The following is a 25042-nucleotide window of genomic DNA, read 5'->3' on the forward strand; positions in this document are numbered from 1 at the left end:
ATGAAGACCAAAGTGTGGACACTGTGCCCCTTCTTAGAATAGAAACAAAACACCCATGGAAGGAGTTACAGAGACAAAGTTTGGAGCTGTGGCGAAAGGATGGACCATCTATAGACTGCCATATCCAGAGATCCATCCCATAATCAGCTTCCAAACGGTGACACCATTGCATACACTAGCAAGATTTTGCTGAAAGGACCCAGAAATGGCTGTCTCTTGTGAAACTATGCCGGGGCCTAACAAACACAGAAGTAGATGCTCACAGTCAGCTATTGGATGGATCACAGGGCTCCCAATGGAGGAGCTAGAGAAAGTACCCAAGGAGCTAAAGGGATCTGTAACCCTATAGGTGGAACAACATTATGAACTAACCAGTACCCCGGAGCTCGTGTCTCTAGTTGCATATGTATCAAAAGATGGCATCGTTGGCCATCAATGGAAAGAGAGGCCCATTGGACTTGCAAACTTTATATGCCCCAATACAGGGGAACACCAGGGCCAAAAGAATGGGAATGATTGTGTAGGGAAGTGGGGGGGGGGATGTATGGGGGACTTTTGGGATTGCATTGGAAATGTAATTGAGGAAAATACGTAATAAAAAATTATTAAAATTTTTTTAAAAAGTGTTTCATTTTGAAAAAAAAAATGTATGATATAAAGAAAAAAAAAAAAAAGGCCAGGCACTGGCACACACTTGTAATGCCAGCACTTGGGAGGCAGAGGCATGCAGATTTCTGAGTTAAAGTCCAGCCTATTATACAGAATGAATCACAGGAAAGCCAAGGTTCTACAGAGAAACCCTTTCTAAAAAAAATAATAATAAATAAAACAAAACAAAGAAGCAAATAAGTAAAAGGTACTAGAAGGAAAACTCCAACCCAATGACATGAAAGAAACTATAGGAAATAAATGAATACACACCAATAAAGCCAAAAGAAAGAGTGCACACACATGCATGCACCCACACACTAACACATACACCACCACCACCAACATCAATCCAATGATTAATAATCATTACTCATTAATATCTTTCAACATCAATAGACTCATTTTCTCAATAAAGAGACGAAACTTTTAGAATGGATATGAAAACAGAACCCATCATTTTGCAACATACAAAAACCATATCTCAGTATCAAAATATTTCTTCTTTTAAAGTAAAGGTCTGAGAAGAGCTTTTGCAAGGAAATGGACATAAGAAGCAAACTGGTTTAATTGATCTAATATTGAAAAGAATAGACTTTCCATCAAAATTAATCAAAATTGATGTGTAAGGTCACTTCATATTCCTCAAAGGAAAAATCCACAAAGATAAAGTGTACATTCTGAAAATCTATGCCCCAAAGCCAGAACACACACATTCATAAAGGAAACATTTCTAAAGCTTAGTCCACAATTCACCCTCAAAATTATTAGTTAGAGACTTCAACTCCCCACTCTCACCAATGGAAATGTCATCCAGACAAACTAAACAGAAATGATGATGCTGACAGGTGTTATGACTCAGATGGACCTTAGGTATATCTCCATAACATTTTATAGAAATGCAAAAATATGCTTGTTTCTCACGACATTATGGAACCTTCTTCAAAATTGAGAAGTCATAACATTTTCAGAAAAGATGCAAGAAAGTTGAAATATAATAGATCTATGTCAGGACCCAAATACAATTCCTAGGCATATATCCAAACGATGCTCCACCACACCACAAGAACACTTTCAACTATGTTCATAGCAGCTTTATTCATGATGGCCAAAAACTGGAAAGAACCGAAATATCCCTCAGCTGAGGAATGGATAAAGAAAATATGGTATATTTACACAATAAAATATTACTCACTTGATAAAAACATGGACAGGATATTTGACAGCAAATTGATGGAACTAGAAAATATCACCCTGTGTGAGGTAACCGAGTCCCAGAAAGAGAAAGGTGGTATGTCATCACTTTAATGTACTTATTAGCCATAAAGAAAAGAATAACCATGCTACTATTCCACAGACCCACAGAAATAAGCTGAGGATAAGGTGTGATTTCCCTCATTTTCTAAGCAAGAAAGCCTCTGTGCACATGCTTCCTGACAAATTCTTACCCTTTTAAGGGCTTTGATGTTGTGTGTTTTCCAAGTGAATGGATTTAATGTGATTTGAAAAATCAAATGACATATTTCTTTGTGTATCTTAATTTTGTATTCCAAATTTGTATTTTTTCACATCAAAATATATTAATAGCTAGGCTTGGTGATGCATGCCTATAATCTCCACTGATCAGAAAATTTAAACATGAGTGTCACAATTGCAAAAACTACCTTGGCAGTTTAGTCCTTAACTTTTATAGATTTAAAAGAGGTAAGTTTGTGACACTATGGTAGAGTATTGCTTTGCAGACACCATGCTCTAAGTTCAGTCTCCTAAGGTGCAGGCACCAAAAGTGAGTGAATGGATGAATGAATGAATGAATGAATGAGAATGAACAAAAAAGAGGAAAAGTGTAAACATATTGGGCCTCATGCACAATAGACATTTTTCAAAGCTAGTAGTATACCTTCCTTTACTGTTCCTGATGTCATTACATTTGAAATCATGCCAGTGCTTAACAAAACTATGTGTGAATTAAAATTTATATCAATTTTACATAATATATGTATTTCAAAACATTTTAATAATAATGATACACCAATGTAAGTTGTTAAAAATACACGAGTTGAAAAATATAGCCTATATAGTCTTCAAACGTAAGGCTTTGGCTTGATCTTACAGAAATAGTGTAAAATAACACTGATGTTAAATTATTAAGAGTGTAGCCCTTCCCCTCACAATCACGGAGCCCTTTGGTGTCTCCTTCATATGACTCTTGATGACTTAATAGTGCCTCTACTGTTTAGTCTCTCTTTACTTTGAGATCTTGAAAAGTCTCAGTTCACATAGTGTACATACCTCACAGGTGTTTTAGAGGACTTCACACTTTATTTTTAATTGTATGTTTTCTTGCTGAGAATCAGGATTCCCTGGTGCCAAGTGAGAGGTTCCCGAGCCCTTGGAGACTCACAGTGATTCTGTGAAGGGCACACAATGTAGGGCTAAGTAGGTGCAAAGGAGATTATACTCCCAGGAACTGAGGGAGTGTTTGGATACTGGTGGGCCTGTATCAGGACCAAACAATGCTTTATAACCTTGATTTATATAGACCAGACAGCCATATGTTTTATCAGTTTGTTAATGTGCTATCAGGATTAATTACTCCAAGACTCTCAACTGAACAGATTTTTGTGTTTTATCAATTATTTATCAATGTTAGCATGAAATTACTCATTGCTTTCTCTCTCTGGATTGTGCTCATTGTACTCCAGGAACAAATTTCTTGTTACTTTTTAAGTACACCTGCTTCTCCTGGCTACTATCAAGATGGGGATTTTGTGATTGGAGGACTCTTCTCCCTTAGAGTGACAGGTAGTCACATCACAAATAAATTTAGTTCTGGAAATCCATACAATATACCCGAATATGTTTACAAGTAAGTTTTTGGCTTCTTTCATTAAAAAATATTGCTACAGTAATATATATATATATATTGATCAAACCCTCCTCTACTGCTTCCCTTCTGCTGTCCAGTGTCTTCTCTCTCTCAAATTCATTCTCTGTTTCTTTGTCTGTCTCTCCCAACTTCATGGATTCTGTCTCACTCTCACTTTTTACTCTGTGGAGTTTATTTAGGCATGCCAGTACAACAGGAGTATAGGGCATCATCTAGAGTCTATGCAAACTAAAGCTCCTAGAAGGAAACTTACTCTTTGTTCCCCAGTAGTCACCAAATGTCAATAGCTACTCAGCTGTGCCTGGCTCTCTGTGTGTCTCTCCCCTACTAACTCTGAATGCTCTTAAATATGTGAGAAGATGTTGAAAGCACTTTGCAGTTGGACACAATTTTCCTTTGTAGTTATTTAGAAATTGTACCGAGAACACTTTATTTTTCGGGTTTAAATTTACTTGATACTATTTTTTAAATTACTATGGTTAATTAAGCACTGTGTATTTTCTCAAGGTTTATCATATTTTCAAAGACCATGTAAAAAACTGTTTCAGTGTTGGCTATTTCAACGTTTTAATTTCTTATTTTATTTCTTCCATTTATTTCTTCAATTTTTATTTCTCAGACATAAAATTCACAGTAAAAAGTTAAATTTGAACATTTCAAAGCATGAGATGGTTCAAAACTTTAATCCCAGAATTTGAGAAACAGAGGCAGGTGGATGTCTATGAGACTGTGGTTAACCTAGTCTACATAGTGAGTTTCAGTTCAGCCTGGGCTGAATTGTGAGACATTGTCTCAAAAAATTCAAAACCAAAAATTGTGACTTTGATAATAAGTTGTACTACAGATCTTCATTTTAAGATGAATTCATTCATTTAAGATAAATGCATTTTATATAGAATATGTTGTTTATTTCTTTGATTGTTGTGTATTAGATTGTTCAAAATAAAAATCCAAAATTGAGAGGGAGCATGAGAAGGACTCCAGGGAGAAAGTAGAGGGAAGTAACTGATGTAATTATGTTTTATTAAAAACTAATATTAAAAAGAACACAAAATCATCTTTCCAATTTTTCCTCCTAGTGATTTCACCAAACATTTTCAGCACATATTGGCTATGGTTTTTGCTATAGAAAAAATCAACAAGGACCTAAATATTCTGTTCAATATGTCCCTGGGATTCTATGTCTTCAATGCTGACTTTACTGAGATGAAGTCCATGGAAAGTTCTATGGCTTTGCTCTCAGGAGAGAGCCCCCCAATTCCTAACTACAGCTGCAGGCCTGAGAAGACTGATAAACTGGTCGCAGTGATAGGAGGCATTTCAACAGGAATATCAACTCAGATCTCCCGAGTTCTAAGTCTCTACAATGTCCCACAGGTACACAAATAATAATCATTCCTTAGGTTAAACATAGTAACACAGTAAAAAATGCTAGTTATTTCAGCTCTTGTTTATTGATGAGGTTTGGAACTAATTAAAATTTACTATTTATTCATCATTTTAACTCTAGTGTAAGTTATTCATAAGATGAAATCATGCTTGTATAACAAATTTAATTTGAAAACCTTTAATTCTGAAAAACTACACATAAAGTAATGACAACCTGTATTAAAACTACTTCAAGAAAATGTCCTTTGCCTTGGACCACTGTTAATACTGACTTTCTTTTGTATCCAGTTTTAGAGCATCACCAAGCATGAGGAGTACAGTAATTCTACTAATATATCTCCAGCATAACAACCATGGACGTTTTCCTGATTCTTTCACTGTGGTGTCAGCTCACATGGTCATATTGCATTTCCCTTTCCAAAGAACCACGAGTCAGACTTACTCTGGCTCATTGTTGGCAGTGTTTGCAAATTTTCTATTTTGATATGAATGTTTCAGTTTTTGTCTTTAAAATTCTTTCTGTTGATCAGTAATGACTTCTTATAAACAAGAAAAGTAGTAGCAAGTTTTATTCAAATGCATCTTATTTAGTAAAAAACTTGAGAAGGACTCTTTAGAAATATTGGTTTGTCAATAACTGTTATCTGGTACTTTCCATTTTTGGCTATATTCATGAAGTAATTAAAAAGCTTTGTTAAGTGAATTAAGCTGCAAGTTTATGTTTAATTTTTTCCTATTTGTTTACTTTTAAGACTGGTTCTCACCATGCAGTCTTGATTGTTTTGAATTTCCTATGTGGCCCAAGATAGCCTTAGAGAAGTCATTCTACCTTTGCTTGTCCAGGCCTTGGGATTAAAAGCATGTGCCGCCATGCCTGACCAGATGCTTATTTTTATGTGTTTTTATGAATGAATTTTATTTCTTCTTTTAAATATTTGGCTTTGGACATATGCTTGTTACGGCATTTATAATGATTTCACTTATTTATAAGAATTGTGTATATAATTGTACTTGGTTCATTTTTGTCACAGAGCATCCTACCTGCCTCTCACTGGTTTCCAGAGTCTCACCTAACAGCTCTCCATTCAGTTTTCCTTCCATGAGCTGCTTTTAATTGATTTTTGCACAGGGCAGAGAGATAGATAAACACTCCACCTTAATTATTTGACATGCGTTTAGATATTCAATTTCCCTTGCAATTTGTGGAAGCAATTGTCTTTTTTCCAAAATATGCTTTTGACTTTAGCTCTGTGAGTTTATTTATTGGTCTCTGTTTAGCTTGTCAAAAGGTTTGTCCTATGCCAACAACAGTCTGCTATGTTACTACAGCTCAGTAGTATAATTTGAGATCTTGTGTTGGAAAACACGTACCAGTACCCTCCCTCTTTAGGATGGCTTTGCCCAGTTGGCCCAGTTGGTTTTTTTGTTGTTGTTGTTGTTTTCTTTTGTGTGTGTGTGTGTTTCCATATGAAGTTTAGAATTGCCTTTGCTACTTTTGTGAAAAGAGTCATAGGAAGTTTGCTGAGAATTACCCTTAGTGATATACAATTTTGGCATATTTTATAATATTAATTTGGCCAATCTGTATGCATCCACATTCATCCAATTTCTAGCTTTATCTTCAAAGCCTTTAAAGTCTTCCACGTCCTTGTTTAGGCTTATTTCTTGATACTTTTTTTAAAAAAAATCTACACATTGTATGACTCCCATTATTTGTATCTCTAAAAATTCATTATTGACCTGTAGAAAGCTACTGGTTTGGATATCTAGTCTATGTTCCCTATTTTGATGAATGTGTATATAAGGTCTGAGAGTTTCATACCTAAAATTCCATGAAGAGCCCATGAGAAAACGTTCCAACATAAACATATCATATAAACAGGAATAATTTACCTTTTTCTTACCCCATTTGTGTGTGTGTGTGTTTTCTTACTGTATTGATTTTCATAGAAAAATAAATAACTGGAAATAGTGAATACTCTCTAGCCCCCTTTTTGTAATTTTACTAGTAAATTTTGAATTTTTCATTGTAGCCATGTCAGTGTCCTTGTATTCAGTAGTTAAAGAGCAATGATATTTGGCATGTCACACTCCTTTGGGAGTTCATGTGTCTGTGGTCTCTGTGTTCAAGTTGGAAGTCTGTTGGCTTGGATATTTCTTTTTATTTTACTTGTATTCTTATTATTTAGCAACATAATCCCTTTATGTAAATACATTTTAATATTAGAAAGAGAGACAGACAGACAGAAAGACAGAGAGAGAAAGAGTGAGAGAGAGAGAGAAGGGGAGAGAGAGAGGGTGAGAGAGAGAGAGAGAAATGGGGGTTGGGCAAAGAGAAGTAAGTGGTTATGGACCACCTTACACAGTTGCTGGGAATTGAACTTCGATCCGTAGAGTTATTTTTTATCAGCATATGATGTATGGGTTTCATTATGGCCCAATCACATGCACTTTGTTCTCACTGTCTACATCCTGATGCTGCTTACACTCTCCCATCTTGCTGCTCTGCTCTCTGAACAAACTTCTTTCAGCTTCTAAGTCAGTATTTTATTACTTTCCCCAGCCCCTTAGGATTTCCTTTACCCTTTTAGTGGTTTCCTTTCTAGTTCTCTCTCTCTCTCTCTCTCTCTCTCTCTCTCTCTCTCTCTCTCTCTCTCTCTGTGTGTGTGTGTGTGTGTGTGTACATGTATGTGTGTGTGTATAGTAAGTGACACCTGTGTGTATGATGTGTGTCAGGTATGTGTTACTCTTGTGTCCCAGGACTGTGCAGGTAGCTATGTCAGCAGACTCACACATGGAGACCAGGTAGTCTTCCTCCATCTCTATCTACACTGCTGTTTTGAATTAGGGTTTTTCATTGAATGAGAAGCTTGAAATTCTGGGCTTACTAGTCGGCAAGCTCTTGGGATTTACCTGTCTCAACTATGCTCTTTGGGGTACAAGCAAAGACAGGAAGCTCTGACTTGCTATGGAGAGGCTGAGGATACTAATACAGGCCCTTATGCTTGCAGATCATGCATTTGCAACACAGAGCACATTCTCCCCAGCCCCATGATATACATACATACATACATACATACATTCATAGTACATGTAATTTTTAAAGTTAGTGTAAAAAGTGGATTTATCATGGCATCTTCATGCATGTATAGCATTATAGATTACTCTTCAGTCCCTTAGGTTTGGACTATTAAACTACACAGGTATAGTCCGATTCTGAGGTCAGCTCCTAGTCACAGTAAGACAGTAAATAAAATCCTCCCTACATAAACTTCCTGATCCAAGCCTCCTTCTACCTAACTATTCAGTTTGTTGCCATTGTGAACTGCCATTTTCACACGTGCAACCTGAGGCAGACACATCCAGGCCTGTTCATCTGCCTGCAGGCTCTGTGAGGTGCTGTTACTTCCCATTCTCAGTCCCTCACAGGAGGTCAGTGTTAGATGATCAGTTCTCTCCTGAGATGGCAGCCTACCACAGCCCTCTCAGTCATGGAGAGTGACAAGCTAAAGCTCTTCTGTTTGGTCAGCTCATCTCCCTGGATGAGCAGCTGTCTTCCTGAGAGCAACACCTGAATTGGAGTCCTGAAAGGAGCCTGGGCTTGTCCGGTCAGCAGGAAAACAGGTCTTTCTACCACAGACTCTTGCCTTATTTTTGGGATGCACTTTTGTCACATTTCAAAAGCATAGTTTCTAAATTTATGGTTTAACAGTAGTTCACCCAGATTTTGGAATATTTTAAGTAAACATAATTATCAACTAGTTTCATAGGCCTCATGAGCCAATTGATAATGTTTAATAATATAAAAATTGCATCAATTTGTAATACCTATTAATATTGCTTATTTTGTGCATTTACTAAGAATTGATACTTCTTTATACTAATGTTTCCTTCCTCAGTGTACTCATGTTTGATTCATTTTCTGATTTCTTCCTTCCTATTCCTCCTTGTTGTCCCTATCTACCCCTCTCTCCCAGTCAATTAACATGTATTGAGTGTCTGTATTCAATTACTATGATTTTGGATTCAATAAGTGAAATTTTCACTAAACATTCTAATTCAGATACCTGGTGAGAAGTCAGTGAATGGAGCCAGGCTGTGAGTTGTGGATTATGCCATGTTTTAGTGGGCATTTGGTTTTAGGAGATTACTGACGGAATTTGTGTGGAAAGGGGTTTCAAGTCTCAATCAGAGCCATGGGACACTGGGATATCCTAATATCATTAGTGTAGAAATACATAGAAGATTCAGAAAGACAGACTGGTCATGTTGGCCAAACCTTGAAATACAGTCCTTGTTCAAAGGGAAAAAAAACCCTGGAACTCATTCCGGAACACATTTTAAAGAAATGGATTGTTTCTTGCCAATAAGTGAAGTGAATTTTAATAATTGATCACTTGGTTTGGCAAATTAATGTTCTAGTTCACTCCAAACCCCAGAGGAGATACCCTAAAGTGCATAGGAATAATAGTGTAGTCATCTCAATTAAAGGTTTTTGTTAAGAAGGACAGCAATGTGATGGGAGTGACCAGAGGCTACTGTTAAATAGTAACTTTACAACAGTCATTGAGGTAGATAGTCTTCTCTCTTAAGCAAGCTTGTATTAAGCATGACAGAATGCCAAAAAGAAAGGAATGTGTAGGGAAATACAGACTTCACTAGTGGGTTTTAAAATGCTTCTTTGATTCTTCTTTATTGGGTAATTAGTAATGGAATTGTGACTTCAAATAAAAGGCCTTTAGTGTACATTTTTCTTCACTTCTATATCAAGAGGAAGAGAATTTTGTTATGGAAAGTGACAGATTTGCAAATGCTCTAGTTTGACTGGTAGTGTGTGAACTGAGAGAATGGGATAAACACACTGCAACCCTGTATGACACATTTAATAAATGTGAAAAAAAAAACTTCATGAAAGGACTAAAAAGTAAAATGATGAATCAAAGGTAACATTAATTATTTCTTAGCAAAGTGATTTAACTCTTTAATCTCTCCTAGAGTGCATTAAGAGAAGAGGTAAAGCAAATCATTTGAGAATAAACCTAATAGTCATGTCTTAAGTAGTAACTTTCTTTCTGTTTAGATCAGCTATGGTCCTTTTGATCAGAGTCTTGGGACCAGAGTCCAGCTCCAGTCTCCTTACCAGTTTCCTGTGCACACTGCAGCTCTGTATCAGGGAATTATTCAATTGCTGCTATACTTCACTTGGGTCTGGGTTGGCCTGGTGGTTCCAGATGATTTGCGGGGAGAACTCTTCCTTAGGGACATCACAGAGGAGATGATGAACCATGGACTTTGTGTTGCATTTACAGAAAAGGTTCAACAAATTCATGCTGAGAATACAGTAAACAAGAAGCTTTTTAGGGAAAGATTCATGCAGACACGTGTTATCATTGCATTTGGTGACACATATTCTCTTCTGCAGCTTGTAGATCACATCGTTTTCTATACTACTTTTCGTAATGTCTGGATTACAACTTCTGATTGGGATATCACCATATTTCTTACTCAGCAACATAAAAGTTATGTATACTTTGGTGGAGCATTATCATTTTCTGATTGCATGGATCAAATTCTGGGATTTAAAGATTTTCTCAGAGATGTTCAACCTAGAAAATACCCTCATGATATCTTTATTCAGAATATATGGGCAATCTTATTTGAATGTCCACATTTCAATCAGTATGAAGCCAGGGAACTAAGTCAATGTGAGCCAAATGGCAGCCTGAGCACACGACCTCTGCATGTTTGGGATATGAATACCTCACCCTATAGCTCCAAAGTCCATGCTGCTGTGTATGCCATTGCCCAGGCACTCCAAGAAGAGCTGTCCCTCAGAGTGGAAGGAGGCTCACTGGATAAAAGTGCACTCTGGGCTCCTCTCCCTTGGAAGGTAGCTATAGCTGGTCTTGTGTTTTCCTAGGTTGTTTCAACTTGACTTGTAAGTTCTGTATTTTATTTCATGAACTTTCATAGTTCCTTTCTAATTAGTGATATAGTTCAGGAAAAACACATTACAGTGTCTAAAGTTGAACTAACATTTCTTTCAGAAAACAATATAAGCATAGTGCTGAAAAACAATTGTCTTCCTAATTTAAGCACATTCAAACCATAATTTTCAGGCTCCTTCATTGTCACATCTTTTTATTATTGGTTTTATTGTTTTGTGTAGAAACTATAGAGTACAACTTAAATGCTTTGGATATGTATAAATCTGAGATATTTATTTTGAGGTATTTCAGGACATTCGATGCCAACAGTTTGTTTTATTTTGATAAACAAATCCTAGAAAGAACACATAGCTCTATAAAGGCAGACATTGTTATTAATGACTATTCTCCAGTGTGTGTGGCTCCATGAGTCTGAAGACAGCCTTTAATGTATATTCAGACCTCATCTTTAAAATCTGATCCCAATTCCATTTGAAACAGAAAAAAATTTCTCTAAAATGATTATGGATTGAGTGGAGTGGCACTTATCATGACTCATCATCTTCCCAAATGTTTACCTTCTGTTCCTGCACAAACCTGCTGAGTTACTAAAGATGTACCAACGTTCCTTCCTCTTCATCCTTGCCAACACTTTAGTTTTTGAGATTGTTTAAATTTGCTCATTATTTGATACTTTCAATCACTTAATTAATGAATTCTGGGCATTTTCTACTTCTGCCCCCATTGCATTCTCTATTCCTCCATCCCCTGTTGGAGGCTTTTTCCTAAGCAGCACTCTCTCATTCTCATGACTCCTTTTTGTAGGTAGGATCCTTTGAATTTGATTAGAGTTTTTGACACAGGACTATGGGTTATTGCTGGACTAAGGGATAATTATGCCTTTAGATCACATAAATCTTTTGTGTGTTTTGAATTCGATATCAGGCATGCTAACACATAGAAAGTGGTATACCTCATCGTGAGCTGAATTCCCCTTTCTCTTGGTTCAGTGATGTTAAATGTCTCTCCACACTTTATGGCCACATGTATCTCTTTCTTGATAAAACAATGTAACTGGCATTTTTTTCTTTTCTTAACTTTTTGACTAAATCATTTCATTAATTACCTATAATAACCCTTCATTAGGTGTCTTGCTTGCAAATATCTTCTTCCATTCCATGAACTGTCCTTTTACACTGTTGGTTGTTTTCTTTGTTGTACAGATGCTTTCTTGATAGGAAATTTTATCTTAGCTTTCATTGACTGTTTTTTATATCCTGTTTGAAAACAATGATCATCAGATCAATGCCATCATAGGACTTCCCTCTCTGCTTTACTATAGGAGTTTTTAATTCTGAGGTTTTGCTGCGTTATTATATAATTTGGTGTATGAAACACACAAAAATCCAACTGCAGTTTTGCACCCTGTTTTCACAAAAGCCTTTGTAGAAGAGACCTCATTTCACCCTTTGCATGTTCATGTTGTTGCATGTGTTCATTTGGTTTCTGGATTTCCGTTCAGCTCCTCTGTGATGTGTGTACATTATATGTCATGCTGTACTGTTGCAATTTTATAAAACTATTTGGAACTGGAAATGCAATGCTTTAAATTTTTTCTTTTTGATCAAGTTTGCAAAAGGCATGTCCTGTGAAGATTTTAGGCCTTGAGAAAAACATTCAGATTTTCATAAAGACTGCCCTAATCTGTGAATCGTTTTGTATAATGAACTATTTAAAACAGCATTAACTCTTCTATTCCTTGATATTGTTTCCTTTCTATGTCTTTTCAATCTCTTTCATCAGTGTCTTACAGGTTTTACCATAGGTATATTGTACTTACTTGGTTAAATATTCTCCTAATTAGAAAAATAATTAGGAATATTGTTTTATTATTTCTATTGGCATATATTTATTTACATGGTGCTGGGTTTCATGAGGATAATTACATACAAGTGTATATATAAATACTCATTTGACTATGCTTCCTCTCAATTCCCTCACTCCACGTTCTACGCCCTGCAGAGGTGTGGTGGTTTGAACGAGAAATGTACCCCCAGGATCTGTATTTGAACAATATGTTCCTGAGGCATTTTTCTAGGGATATTTGGATGATGGAGTGTTCTTGCAGTAAAGATATCGATCCAGAAGGGTTTTTGCATTTATTTATCTTCACCTTACTTCAGGACCACCCTCTTGTCTTGCAGGCAAGGATGGGAACAACAGATTCCCATGCCACCTCATGTGCTTGCTGTCATGTTCCTCACCATGATAGACTCTGGTCTCCCTGAAACCATAGGCCCAAATAAACTCTTCCTTCTGTGAGTTGCTTGGGTCACAGTGCTTTATCACAACAATAGATCAGTAACTAATACACACTTGTGTTAGTCACATTTGATGCTTTATGCAGTTCTGTCTTTACTCCCATGACTTTTGTTTTTATGTACGTGTGTGTGTGTGTGTGTGTGTGTGTGTGTGTACACTTTTTGGCATGTGGTTGTATGTGTACAGTCATACACAATTGTGTGGGCATGTGTATGCATGTGTGCATACAGGTGCTTATATTGTCCATGTATGTGGATGTTTGTGTTATAAACTAAACACTACAAATGAGTGAAAAAAACTACAATATGTGACTACATGAGTCACACATTTCCTTAATATGATCATTTTCTCTCAACAATTTTCTCATAATTGGCATAACACCATTAGTCTTTATATATATAGATGTATTTCCAACATGTGTATTCCAATTTTTCTTTAAGCAACCATTAACTGTTAGACACTATATTAATTACTTTCCTGCTGCTGTGACAAAACACTATGATCAAGTACACTCATAGGAGAAATAGTTTGGGTTACAGTTCTAGTGGTAAAGGTATCCTTGTTGAAAGGAAGCACAGCAGGAAGCATCGGGTATGGTGACAGGAGCAGGAGATCATATTTCAATCAGAAGACAAAGCAAAGAGAACCAACTGAAAAGTCTCTATTCTCTCAAAGCCCATTCCCAGTGACGTGTATTCTCCTGCAAGGCTACATCTCTGAAATCTCCTGAAACACTGACAACGTACTAGGTGACAAGTGTTCAACACCTTAATCTATGTGGGACAGTTTTCTTCAAGTCACCTGACATTCCTAAGCTGAGTCATGAACTCATTATTGCTGCAGTAAGCCCTAATGTCAAGTACTTCTGATACACTGACCTAAAAGCCCTTCAAGTAAACATCAAGAAGTGATGGAGCTGGATCCTAGGGTAGGACCTTTTCTTTGTTGTTTGTTTGTTTGTTTGTTTGTTTGTTTTTTAGGAATATCCCTTCTGAATTCTAGAGTGACTGGCCTAATTCACATTCCCACTAGCAGTGTGTAAGCATTCTCTTTTCTACATATTATAGGCAATATCTGTTAATATATGTGTTTTTCTATTACTGTGATAAAGCAACCAAAACTGAGTTATGGAAGAAGGAGTTTATTTTGGTTTAGGTTCCAGAGGGAGAGTCCTTAATGGTGGGGAGGCGTAGCAGCAGAAAGGTAGAATAAGAAGCAGAGAGATCATATCTTCAACCACATGTAAGAACCAGAGAAAGTATGTGGGATGAGGCTACATAGTCTCAAAGCCCAGTCCAGTGGCCTTCTTCCTTCAGCAATGCTCCATGGTCTAAAAATTCCATCACCTCTCAAAACATCACTTCTGACAGGGACTAAGTATTCAAACACCTTAATCATGTTGGAGCATTGATTATTCAAATCACAATATATATTTCTACTGTTTGAGTTCTGTGTGTGTGAGTGTGTATGTGTGTGTGTGTGTGTTTGACAATTCTCAAATTTTCTTACAGTGTGGTTTGATCTGATTAATTCTCCCTCCCCCAACTTCCCCTTTCTACACACAGATTTGCATCCTACACTCTTAAAACCCTTCAAAGTCAATTCTTGCTGTACTAAAAATTTTGGATATGTTGTCTTCTGCTGGTGCATGGTCAACTTTCTAGAGGTTATACTCTTAGAGAAAATTGACTGTCCCTTCCAATAGCTTACAATTGCCAGTGACATCTGAGGTACGGGTGGGACTCTATGGTCAAATACTTTAGACTGTCTTGCGGTTTTGAGGTCTCATACATGCTATCAAAACTGAACTCATATGTGCAGCTGCTTTGCAGTGTCCAGAAGATACTGTTTTCTTGTAATCATCCACTGCCTTATTATATGGGATTCATCCACTGGCTCATATTTCATAAGGCTAATATTGTATCATTAGAAACATTTTTAAATGAAACTATATTTTGCTTATATTCTTTTCTTCCCCAAGTTCATCCATCTCCCCACCTCCTTCCAACCACATGTTCTTTCTCAAAAAAAAAAAAAACAACAAAAAACAAAACAAAACAAAAAAACCAAACCAGCCAACCAACCAACCAAACAAACAAACAAAAAAAAAAACATAAAAACAGACCAAAACTCATTACAATTAACCACCTAAAACCAGGAGAAGAAAATAAAATCACATCCTCCCAAAACAACATAAAACAAAATTTCACACTGTAAGCAAATTAAAACATACATACACAAAAACAATGGAGTCCATTATGTTGGGCATTAGCTCCTGAACATGAGACCTGCCCTGGAGTGGCTGATATACCCAGTGTCACTCTGTGGGAGAAAACTGGTTTTCCCTGTCCCAGCAGGTATAAGTGAATGTTTAGTTGTTCATTTTTAACCGAGTGACTAGATTTTTATTCAGTTCATTCATTGATTCACTCATTCATTTGCTCTTCTTAAATAAAACAAAAATAATTTAATAAAACAAAACTATGACATGGAAGTCAGACAACAGAAAGGAAAGTGCCTCCTCTTCTATAGTGTTTTCTGAACTATAAGAGAAGGGTTATTGTTTTATTATTATTTTTTAAATATTCTTCTCTCATACAATACATTCCAACTGCTGAATTCCAACTCTCAATTACCACCATTCCCCTGTCCATCCCTGCTCAACCTAGATTCCCTGGCCCTCAGTTATCCTTCTCTAAAAAGTAGGAATTTGGAGGATATCAACATGGCATAACAGGATAAAGTGAGTTAGGCACATATCCTAATATCAAGGTTGAATGAGGCCACCCAGCAGGAGGAAAAGGGTACCACAAATAGGCAAAAGGAGAGTCAGATATACACACTTTAGGAGTCCCACACCACAACAAGCTAAAAAATGATAGCATATATGTAGATGACCTAGTGCAGATATGTATAAACTATGTGCTTTTGAATTCAGTCTCTGTGAGCCATTATAAACACTGATTCTTTGATTCTGTGGGGTGTGTTCTCCTGGTGTCTTGGACTGCTCTTTCTCCTACAATCCTTCCTCCTCATCTTCCATGGGATCCCCAAGCAATGCATAACATTTGGCTGGGGGTCTCTGAATTTGCTCACATCAACTGTTATAAGAAGCCTCTGATAAACTCTGGTCTAGGCACTGCTCTATGACTATAGCAGAATAGCCTTAGAAATCTGTTTTTGACTAGTTGCTGTTGTGGTGGTCTATCATTGTTTAGTTCTCCCTTAGTTTTCTGAGCAACCCAGCTTCAGGTACCTGGCCATTCGGGCAGTTGTCTGGCATGGGATGCATCTCATGGCTTGAGTGTCAAGTTATACGAGTCATTGCTTGCTCACTCCCACAGATGTAGAGCACATCCCAGCACATCCTGCAGTCAGGACAGGTTTTGGATCCAAGTTTTTATGGCTGAGTTGGTGTCCAAGGTACACTATTGAGAGTCTTGCCTAGTTACAGATGATGGCCAGTTCAGGTTCAATATTTTCCATAACTAAGTCCTTACTAAGGTCACTTTCATAGGTTCCAGAAAGGGTCTTATTTCCTATAGGTTTTGACATTGCCTCTAAATTCTCCATGATTCTATCTCTCTGTGTGTCTTCCTGTCCATTACTTCTACCTCCATACCTCTCTCCCCAAACACTTCCTTCTTGTTCCCATCTCTGTCTCTAATCACCCAGAAAATCTATTCTATACTCCATCCCCAGGAAGATCCATATGACCTGTACCTTCTAACCCCAGATTTCTCCTTGTTACTTAGCCTTTTCTGGGTCTGTGGATTGTAACATGATTATCCTTTATTTTACAGCTATTAACAACATTTATGTAACTAACTACATGCTATGTTCTCCATTCTGGGTCTCGGTTGACTTACTCTGGATCTTTTTTGGTTCCATCCATTTGCCTGCAAATATCACAGTCCCGTTTACCTAAGGGCTGATTAGTAAACCATGGTGTAGATGTCTTATAATTTGCTGATCCATTCTTCAGTTGAGAAGCTTTTAGGTTTAATTCAGTTTCTAGCAATTTTAAATAAAGCCACTGTGATCTTAGGTGAGCAAGTGTCCTTGTGGCAGGATGGAGTGTCATTTGGGTTTACACACAAGAGTAGCATAGCTATAATCTGAGATAGATCGATTCCCAATTTTCTGAGGAGCCAGCATATTGATTTACATAGTGGCTGTACAAGTTTTCAGTCCCTCCATCAATACAGAAGTGCCCTCCTGTCTCTACATCCTCACCATCATGAGCTCTGTCTTTGAGCTTAGTCATTCTAAAAAGGTGGAAGACAGAATCCCAAAGTAGTTTTGTTTTACTTCCCTAATGGCTAATAATATTGAATATTATTTTACATGTTTCTCAGCTAATAGAGATTCCTATATTGGGAATTCTCTGCTTACATAAGTACCTCAATTTTTTCATTTAGATCATTTGGTTTGTTGCTGCCTATGCTCTTCAGTTTTTTATATATTTTAGATATTAGCTTTCTGTCAGATGTTGAGTTGGTATAAATCATTTCCCATTATGTAGATTTTAAAGTTATTCTTTGAGTTGCAGAAGCTTTTTGATATCATGAATTCACACTTATTAATTACTGATGTAAGTGCCTGCACTATTAGTGTTCTATTTAGAAAATTGTCTTCTGTGCCAATGTGTTTAAAGCTGTTCTCTACTTTTGCTTCCTTCAAGCACAGTGTGTCTTATTTAATGTGATTTTTAATTTGCCTTGAGTTTTCTGTGGGTGATAAATGTAGAGCTATACACATTATTAAACATGTATATATAGAGTTAGAATAGCTCCATTTGTTGAAGATTCTTTCTTCATCAAAAATCAGTTGTCCAGAAGTGTGTGGATTTACTTCTGGGCTTCAATTCAATTCCATTGCTCAACATGAGTGTTTCTATGAAATACTTTGTGGCTTTTATTACTATAGCACTGTGGTATAATTTAAAATTAGGAATAGTGATACATCTTGAATTTATTTTAATATTTATTATATTACTTCTACTGATCCATGAGTATGGTAGACCTTTCCATCTATAGGTATCTTCTTCTGTTTCTTTATTCCACGACTTAAATTTTTATCATAAAAGAACTTTTCATGACTCATTTGGCTCCCCCTAAATATTTGATATTGTTTTGTGGCTCCTATGAAAAGATATGTTTTCCTGATTTTTTTCTGTTTGTCATTTTTATATAGGAAGGCTACTATTTTTTTTTTTTTTAGTTAATCTTGTGTACAGCCACATCTATGAAAGTGTTCATCAGTCATAGGAATTCCCAGGTAGGGGTTGCTTATGTATACTCTCATGGAATCTGCAAATAATAATATCTTGAATTTTTATTTGCTAATTAGTACCCCTTGAATTCCTTCAGTTATCTTACTGCTGTATTGCCCATTTGGTTGAAAACATGTTATCTCCAGTATTTGCCGTGTTTTTGTCTGCATATATATGTGTGTGTGTCTGTATTTCTGTGATATAGGCCTAGTGCTTGCATGGGTTAGCTCTATGACAAATGTTTGATATACAGAACAATAATAAAAGCCACAGGAACATACAGTTTGAGAAAGAAAGGGCAGTTAATGTAACTATGTTTGTATATTTATAAATAAACATATAGTGCAAGTTCTGAACCTTATTTTTTACTTTTAGCTCCATCCATTCTTACAAAAGGGACAGCTTGGGAGAAGCTCCAATAAGGAGAACATTGTGAACAAGGAGATTTTGGCAACCGAGTTTGACATCTTTAATTTCCAGTCTCTGCAGAGTGGTACAAAAGCTCAAGTGAAAGTTGGCAAGTTTGTCTTTGAATCTCACAGTGTTCAACATTTTTCACTAAATGAAAAACTCATAACTTGGGGCAAATATGGCAAGGAGGTGAGTATCTTTGCGTTCAGTACCATGTGCTGTCCTCAGAGTGGAATTCCTCAGATAACAGAGTTGTCAGAAGAAATCAGGTTTTGGCCTAGGAAGAGCAAATAGATTTAATTGCTAAAAACCCAAAGCTTCTGATTGCAGAATAGCAAGAAAGAGTTAAACTTGAATCCATCAGCATCTGAGTCCCAGAAAATTAAGAGAGAGTTAATGGGTCTTTAGCCTTTGCCTTTCATCCATCCCTGGGTTCCACCTCAATACCTGACTGCTGGTGTGGGACCCCAGCAAGTTACATCATTCCTGTCTATTCTTATGAGAGTTGGGTATATGCTATCTTTGACTCACTGTTTCAAATCTTTCTCTGATTCATCACTTTGTCTGCACCATCAATTAGATTTTACTTTCAACTATATATTCTTTATTTACATTTCAAGTGTTATCCCCATTCCAGGTCCACCCCCTCGGAAGCCCCCATTCCCTCACCCCTCCCCATTCTTCTATGAGGGTGTTCCTCCACCCACCTACCCCCTAACACCTCCCTTTCCTCCACTCCCCTATACCCCTACACTGGAGCATCTATCAAGCCTTCATAGGACCAAGAACCTCTCCTCCCATTGATGCCTGACAAGACCATCCTCTGTTATATATGCAGCTAGAGCCATGTGTACTCCTTGATTGATGGCTTAGTCACTTTGAACTCTGGGGGATCTGTTTGGTTGATATTGTTGTTCTACCTATGGGGTTGCAAACCCCTTCAGCTCCTTCAGTTATTTTCTAACTCCACCATTGGTCCTATGGTTTGCTGCTAGCATCTGCCTCTGTATTCGTAAGGCTCTGGTAAGGTCTCTCAGGAGGCCTTTCAGCCAGCATTTCTTAGAATCCACAATAGAGTCAGAGATTGATGACTGTCTATGCGATGAGTTCCAAAGCATGACTGACTCTAGATTGACTTTCCTCCAGTTTCTACTCTGTTCTTTGTCTCCATATATGCTCCTGTGAGTATTTTGTTCTTCTTTCTAAGAAGTACCAAAGAACCCACACTTTTGTCTTCATCCTTTTTAAGCTCCATGTGGTCTGTGAATTGTATCCTGAGTATTTTGTGCTTTTGGGCTAATATCCACTCATCAGTGAGTGCATACTACATGTGTTCTTTTGTGATTTTGTTATCTGAGGATAATATTTTCTAGTGCCATCCATTTGCCTAAGAATTTTAGGAATTCATCATTTTTAACAGCTGAGTATACTCTGTTATGTAAATGTACCACATTTTCTTTATCCATTCTAGTGTTGAAGGACATCTGGGTTCTTTACAGCTGCTTGCTATCATAATCAAAGCTGCTATGAACATAGTAGAACATTTGTAAATGTTATCGGTTGGAGAGTCTTTTGAGTGTGTACCCAGGAGTTGTATAGCTGGGTGCTCAGGTAATATGATGTACAATTTTTTGACTGCTTCCTTCTACCAACTAATTTTACCTTCTTTGTTTGGTATTAAAGATGTGCTAAGGGCTGAGCAGTACCACAACTAGAAAAGCTATTTTCAGTAAATAACACAGTCTCTGGATGCACAGTATAATTAAATATCCTGGACTATATTTCTGGATTTGAATTTTAATTTTTTTTGCACATTAAATATCTTATTTCTGGAACTGATCACCCTGAATATCTCACTGATATGTTAAAAAGAGATATAACATCGAAATATGGAACATTATGGTCCTCAAGAGACCAAATACATTTTCTCCAATGGAAAACACTGGGTACAACAAACACTTCAAAGCAGGTCTCATGATCAGGATGAGTTTTGTAGCACAACAAGGGAATCAAGAATATTAATACAAATATTTTTATATTGGTTTTGTTTTGCTTTGTTTTTCTTTTTGTGCTGTTGTATTTTATTTTTCTAGATTTTGAGGGATTGTTGTTTTATTGGAATATTGGTTTGTTCTTTGAGAAAGAACATAGATTTGGGTGGGTAGGAAGGAGGAAAGATCTGGACAGACTTAGGGAAGGGAAAGGATATGACCAAGGTATATTCAAAGTTTCAAAGTTGTTTCAAATATAATAATACATAGTATATAATATAAAATATCAATAAAAATAATAGCTGAATGAAATAAAAATCAATTTTTCAAAAGAAGAAAGAAGAAAGAAAGAAGAGAAGAAAGAAAAAAAGAAAGATAGATAGAAAGAAAGAAAGAGATACATTATTTTCACACTCTTTAAACACATGGTAGGTTTTTGTTGTTACAATACACAATAGGCCTGTTGAAATCTACCCTCCCGATGCTAATATTGGATGTAATTTATTGTCTGCCTTCCCTCCTCCCATGTCTCCTCCACAGATTCCTTTGTCTGTTTGCAGTCAAAGCTGTCCACTCGGGTTTAGGAAAACACATGTTGAAGGGAAATCATTCTGTTGTTATGATTGTCTCCCATGTCCAGAGGGAGAGATTGCAAATGATACAGGTATTTATAAAATGATTCTGAATGTGGAAATTTATAGAAATGATTTTGAATGTTGGAATGATTCACAATGGGACAGGGGCTTATAACACAAATCCTGAAGACAGTTAACTACTAATACTTTAAAACAAGTTCTTGCTGGATAGAGGTTGCATAGGTATTAAGTTTCAGCACTCAGTAGTTGGATCTCTAATTTCAAGGCTAGCCTATTCTGCAGAGTGAGTTCCAGGACAGCCAAGTCTGTTCAGAGAAATCCTATCTTCAAAAACAAGTAAACAAAGATCCACTCATTTTTGTTACTCTTGGTTGTTTCTTTATTGGTTAGTGAGTTACCTTGTCCAGATTGGTCTCAAACATCTGGTCTCCAGTAATCCTTCAGGGTTAACTGCCTGGATGGCTAAGACCACCAGAGTGTGCTTGTGCATTTGGCCCTCTTTTCCCTTTTGCACAACTGCATTGAATTCAATTTACTTTCTTTGCACTCTGCTTTTCACGAATGGTTATGTTACTGCTGTAATAATAGCAATGGTTAAAGTAATTGCTCCCTGCCTACCCTAAACTATGACCAATGGTCAAAGGTAGAGTCACTGTATACCCCAAAGAATTAGCAGTCCCAGCTAACCCTAAACAATAGGTATAGTTCATACTGTTCCTGTGGAATTACTTTGAATCTTATGGGAACTCTTATTATGCAGTCTCTGAGATTGAGGTCACTGTACAACTTAGCACTGAGATATCCCAGAGGATGAGTGATGTGCAGGGCTCTGAGTGATGTACAGAAATATTCTTTCCACTGCACTCGGACTGTCCATATGTCACATCTTCCTTAAATTCATTCTAAATGCAAACCTCTCCAGAGCAAAACAGCAATGGTTTCTGCAATCTTTTTATCTTTACTTCACATTTAAAATCAATTTCAAAGCAGCTAATTTATTATGCCAACTTTATTCTCCTGAATGAAATGTTTATTTATCAATGATTGTTTAAAATACTAATATTTCACTTTGTTTTGTTGGTAAAGTAGTGGTAGTTTGCAAGCCCACTGCTTCTTCTTCAGTGCTGGGCTTGCAGATGAGCACTACCAAGTCCTTCATCTTTCTTTCTTTTTTTTAATGAACTTTGAATTGGTACTTTGTGATTTTCACATAATATGCCCCTATCCCTCTTATATTCTCCTCCTCTTGTGTCCACCTTCCTCTTGCAACCTTCCACTGTACTAAGAGAAAAATGTCTCATTGTGGAAGCTGTAATATGTCACAAAGTGACATTTGTTATTCCCTTATATCTACACTTCTTTGGTTGCCAATGTTATTTGTTTGCAAATGTTCATTAGAATGACTTATTGGTCTACTATGAGTTTTCTGGATTCTGCTACTCTATAGTTACTGGGACTCCTCTTGGATATCCTGTTTTTATTTTCCTGTGTCATGGAGATCCTGAAGTTTTAGATATTTTGCAGTGGCCCCTTCTTTCACCCCAGGAGTTCATAGTGCTGTTGATGTTGGAGTGGACCAATTCCAAGGCCTAGATCATAAAGACCTTCCTTCCTTTATGCTTTTAGATTCAGTTCACAAACAACCCCATATACTGTGCCAGTTATACCCTGCTACCCAGGTGAAGTTCAGGGACTGTTCTCCCAAGTGCTGCAATAGTGAGGGACATGGCCACTTTTCCCATTCTCATAATCCCAGGGCCAGCTCTTCTGCCTGTCATAGATGGCAAGGAACAAGGGAGGGTAGGAGAGAATCTCTCCTCGGTTAGCACCACCAGCCACCAGATTGGAGGCAGCTCTGTATCTCCCATTACTCATGTTCTTCATGCTGGCTCACCTGCAATCCCCATCCCTAGCTCTCCTGTGCTGACCAGGCAAGGTTCAGGATCTGGTCTCCTGAGTGCTGAAGAATGTAAGAGGTATGGACAGCTCTCCTGCTCTGCTGACCTTGGGACCAACCTTCCTGCCAGTTGTAGATAACAAGAGGCAATGAAGAGGTCATCTCTCCCTCACCCATGTCACTGCATGGCAGTCAAGTGGCTCATCAGCTCTGTCATGCATATGACATTGGGCATGGTTTGTTTGTGTCCCCAACTACCAGGGTCAGCTCAATTGTGCTGACCACGGGAGGTGCAGGGTTCTTTCTCCTGTGTGCTGCAGCTGGTGAAGGAATTACATTAGAATCATAATTTTGGTCTGAATGGCCCCTTCTGAGGATTGTCTGTATTGTGATTATACACCAGCCTCTGGCCTTCAGGCCTAGTAAGACTTCTAGTCTCTGGGCTATTGCTCACTCTGGGAGACATTGGGGTTTATGCAGCACTGGAATAGTGGTCATCTCGAGCTTTCTTTTTCCAGGGAGTATTAGGCTATTAATCATTCAAATTTTCCTAGGTCGGAACACAGTGGGTGGACCTAATATCTCTCCTCTCTGCCACCTACTGGTGTACATGTGACACAGCAGGCACCTCTGCAACCCTTCTAAGTGCAGTCCTTCCTCTGTAGAATCAAATTCAATACAGCTTCTTTATTATTTTTATTTTATTTATTTATATTTCTTTTATTTATATTTTATTTATTTATATTTTATTTTAGAAAAGTAATAAGCTGACTTAAATAGATAAAAATTGAAGAAAATATATCCACACTAATATTCTCATATTCTCTAGAGATACCATCTCTTTTAAGTACCTTCTTACCTAATATGGTTGTTGCAATCTTCCCCTCTTCTCTGCAGAGTGATGTCTAGGCCACCAACAAAAGGCTTAATGTTTGCACTGAATCTCCTTTCCTTGAAGTCTAACAGCCACCGATTATAACATTATCTTTTCATTTCAATACTTACACATCTCATAATTTGAAGTAATAATTTTTATGCTGTTTCTAAATATATTGACTCTTACAAAATGAGTTTGTAAATTACCAAGTTTATATTTACTGAAAATCAGGAGATTAATTGAGTGATAGAACCCCACTGTACTAAATAATTCTATGAAAAATATTTCTGTCATCATCACACATTTAGTGCATTTTTGTGCTGTGAATTGAACCTAAAGCCGTGAAATATGTTAGGCATGTGTTCTAGATGCAACTGTAATTCACAGACCATGTGATTATCACCATAGAAATGTTTCATTATTTGGATTGAATTTAATCAGAGCTCACCATTTGAATATATATTCAGGCTACATTCTAGGACACACTAGGTTTTCAGTGGTTACCAATACTTCATTATATGCTTTTTAGAACAATTAATCTATTCTCTAGTAATGAGATGACTGAGTTAGCCAGAGCCAGGGTGACTCCATGACCTGTTTCAAACTGGTAATTTGGGAGACTAGGCCAACATTTCTCTTTACCAGACCAGGAAAAGTACAAAACAAATCAATTTCAGGAAAAAAAAATAACCCTGAGAGGCAATAAGTAAGCTTTCCCATCACCTCTCCTGAGCCCACTTCATAGACATCCAATCAGCAGCTGTTGAAGCTGCCTGACCATAGAACTTCAGCCAAGTATTCTTGATCAGAAAAACTCCC

General features: G+C 37.1%; 1 protein-coding gene and 1 non-coding gene across 2 annotated transcripts in view; one reads left to right on the forward strand and one right to left on the reverse strand.

Annotated features, from left to right (window-relative positions):
• The first annotated feature begins 3220 nt into the window (after positions 1 to 3220).
• LOC147003819 (vomeronasal type-2 receptor 26-like) overlaps positions 3221 to 25042 on the forward strand; it is a 29285-nt gene continuing 7463 nt past the window's right edge. The window contains exons 1-5 of the mRNA XM_085839953.1: positions 3221 to 3517; positions 4618 to 4915; positions 10008 to 10817; positions 18827 to 19051; positions 21394 to 21517. Of these exons, the coding sequence (XP_085696079.1) occupies positions 3303 to 3517; positions 4618 to 4915; positions 10008 to 10817; positions 18827 to 19051; positions 21394 to 21517 (1672 nt within the window). The 5' untranslated portion in view covers positions 3221 to 3302. The remainder of the gene's footprint in view (positions 3518 to 4617; positions 4916 to 10007; positions 10818 to 18826; positions 19052 to 21393; positions 21518 to 25042) is intronic.
• Positions 23867 to 23998, reverse strand: LOC147003820 (small nucleolar RNA SNORA17). The gene has a single exon (XR_015047713.1). It is a non-coding gene; the product is annotated as a small nucleolar RNA SNORA17 (small nucleolar RNA).

The sequence above is a fragment of the Mus caroli genome, unplaced genomic scaffold, assembly GCF_978045245.1.
Source record: "Mus caroli unplaced genomic scaffold, Mus_caroli_1 scaffold_7, whole genome shotgun sequence".
Taxonomy (NCBI): domain Eukaryota; kingdom Metazoa; phylum Chordata; class Mammalia; order Rodentia; family Muridae; genus Mus; species Mus caroli.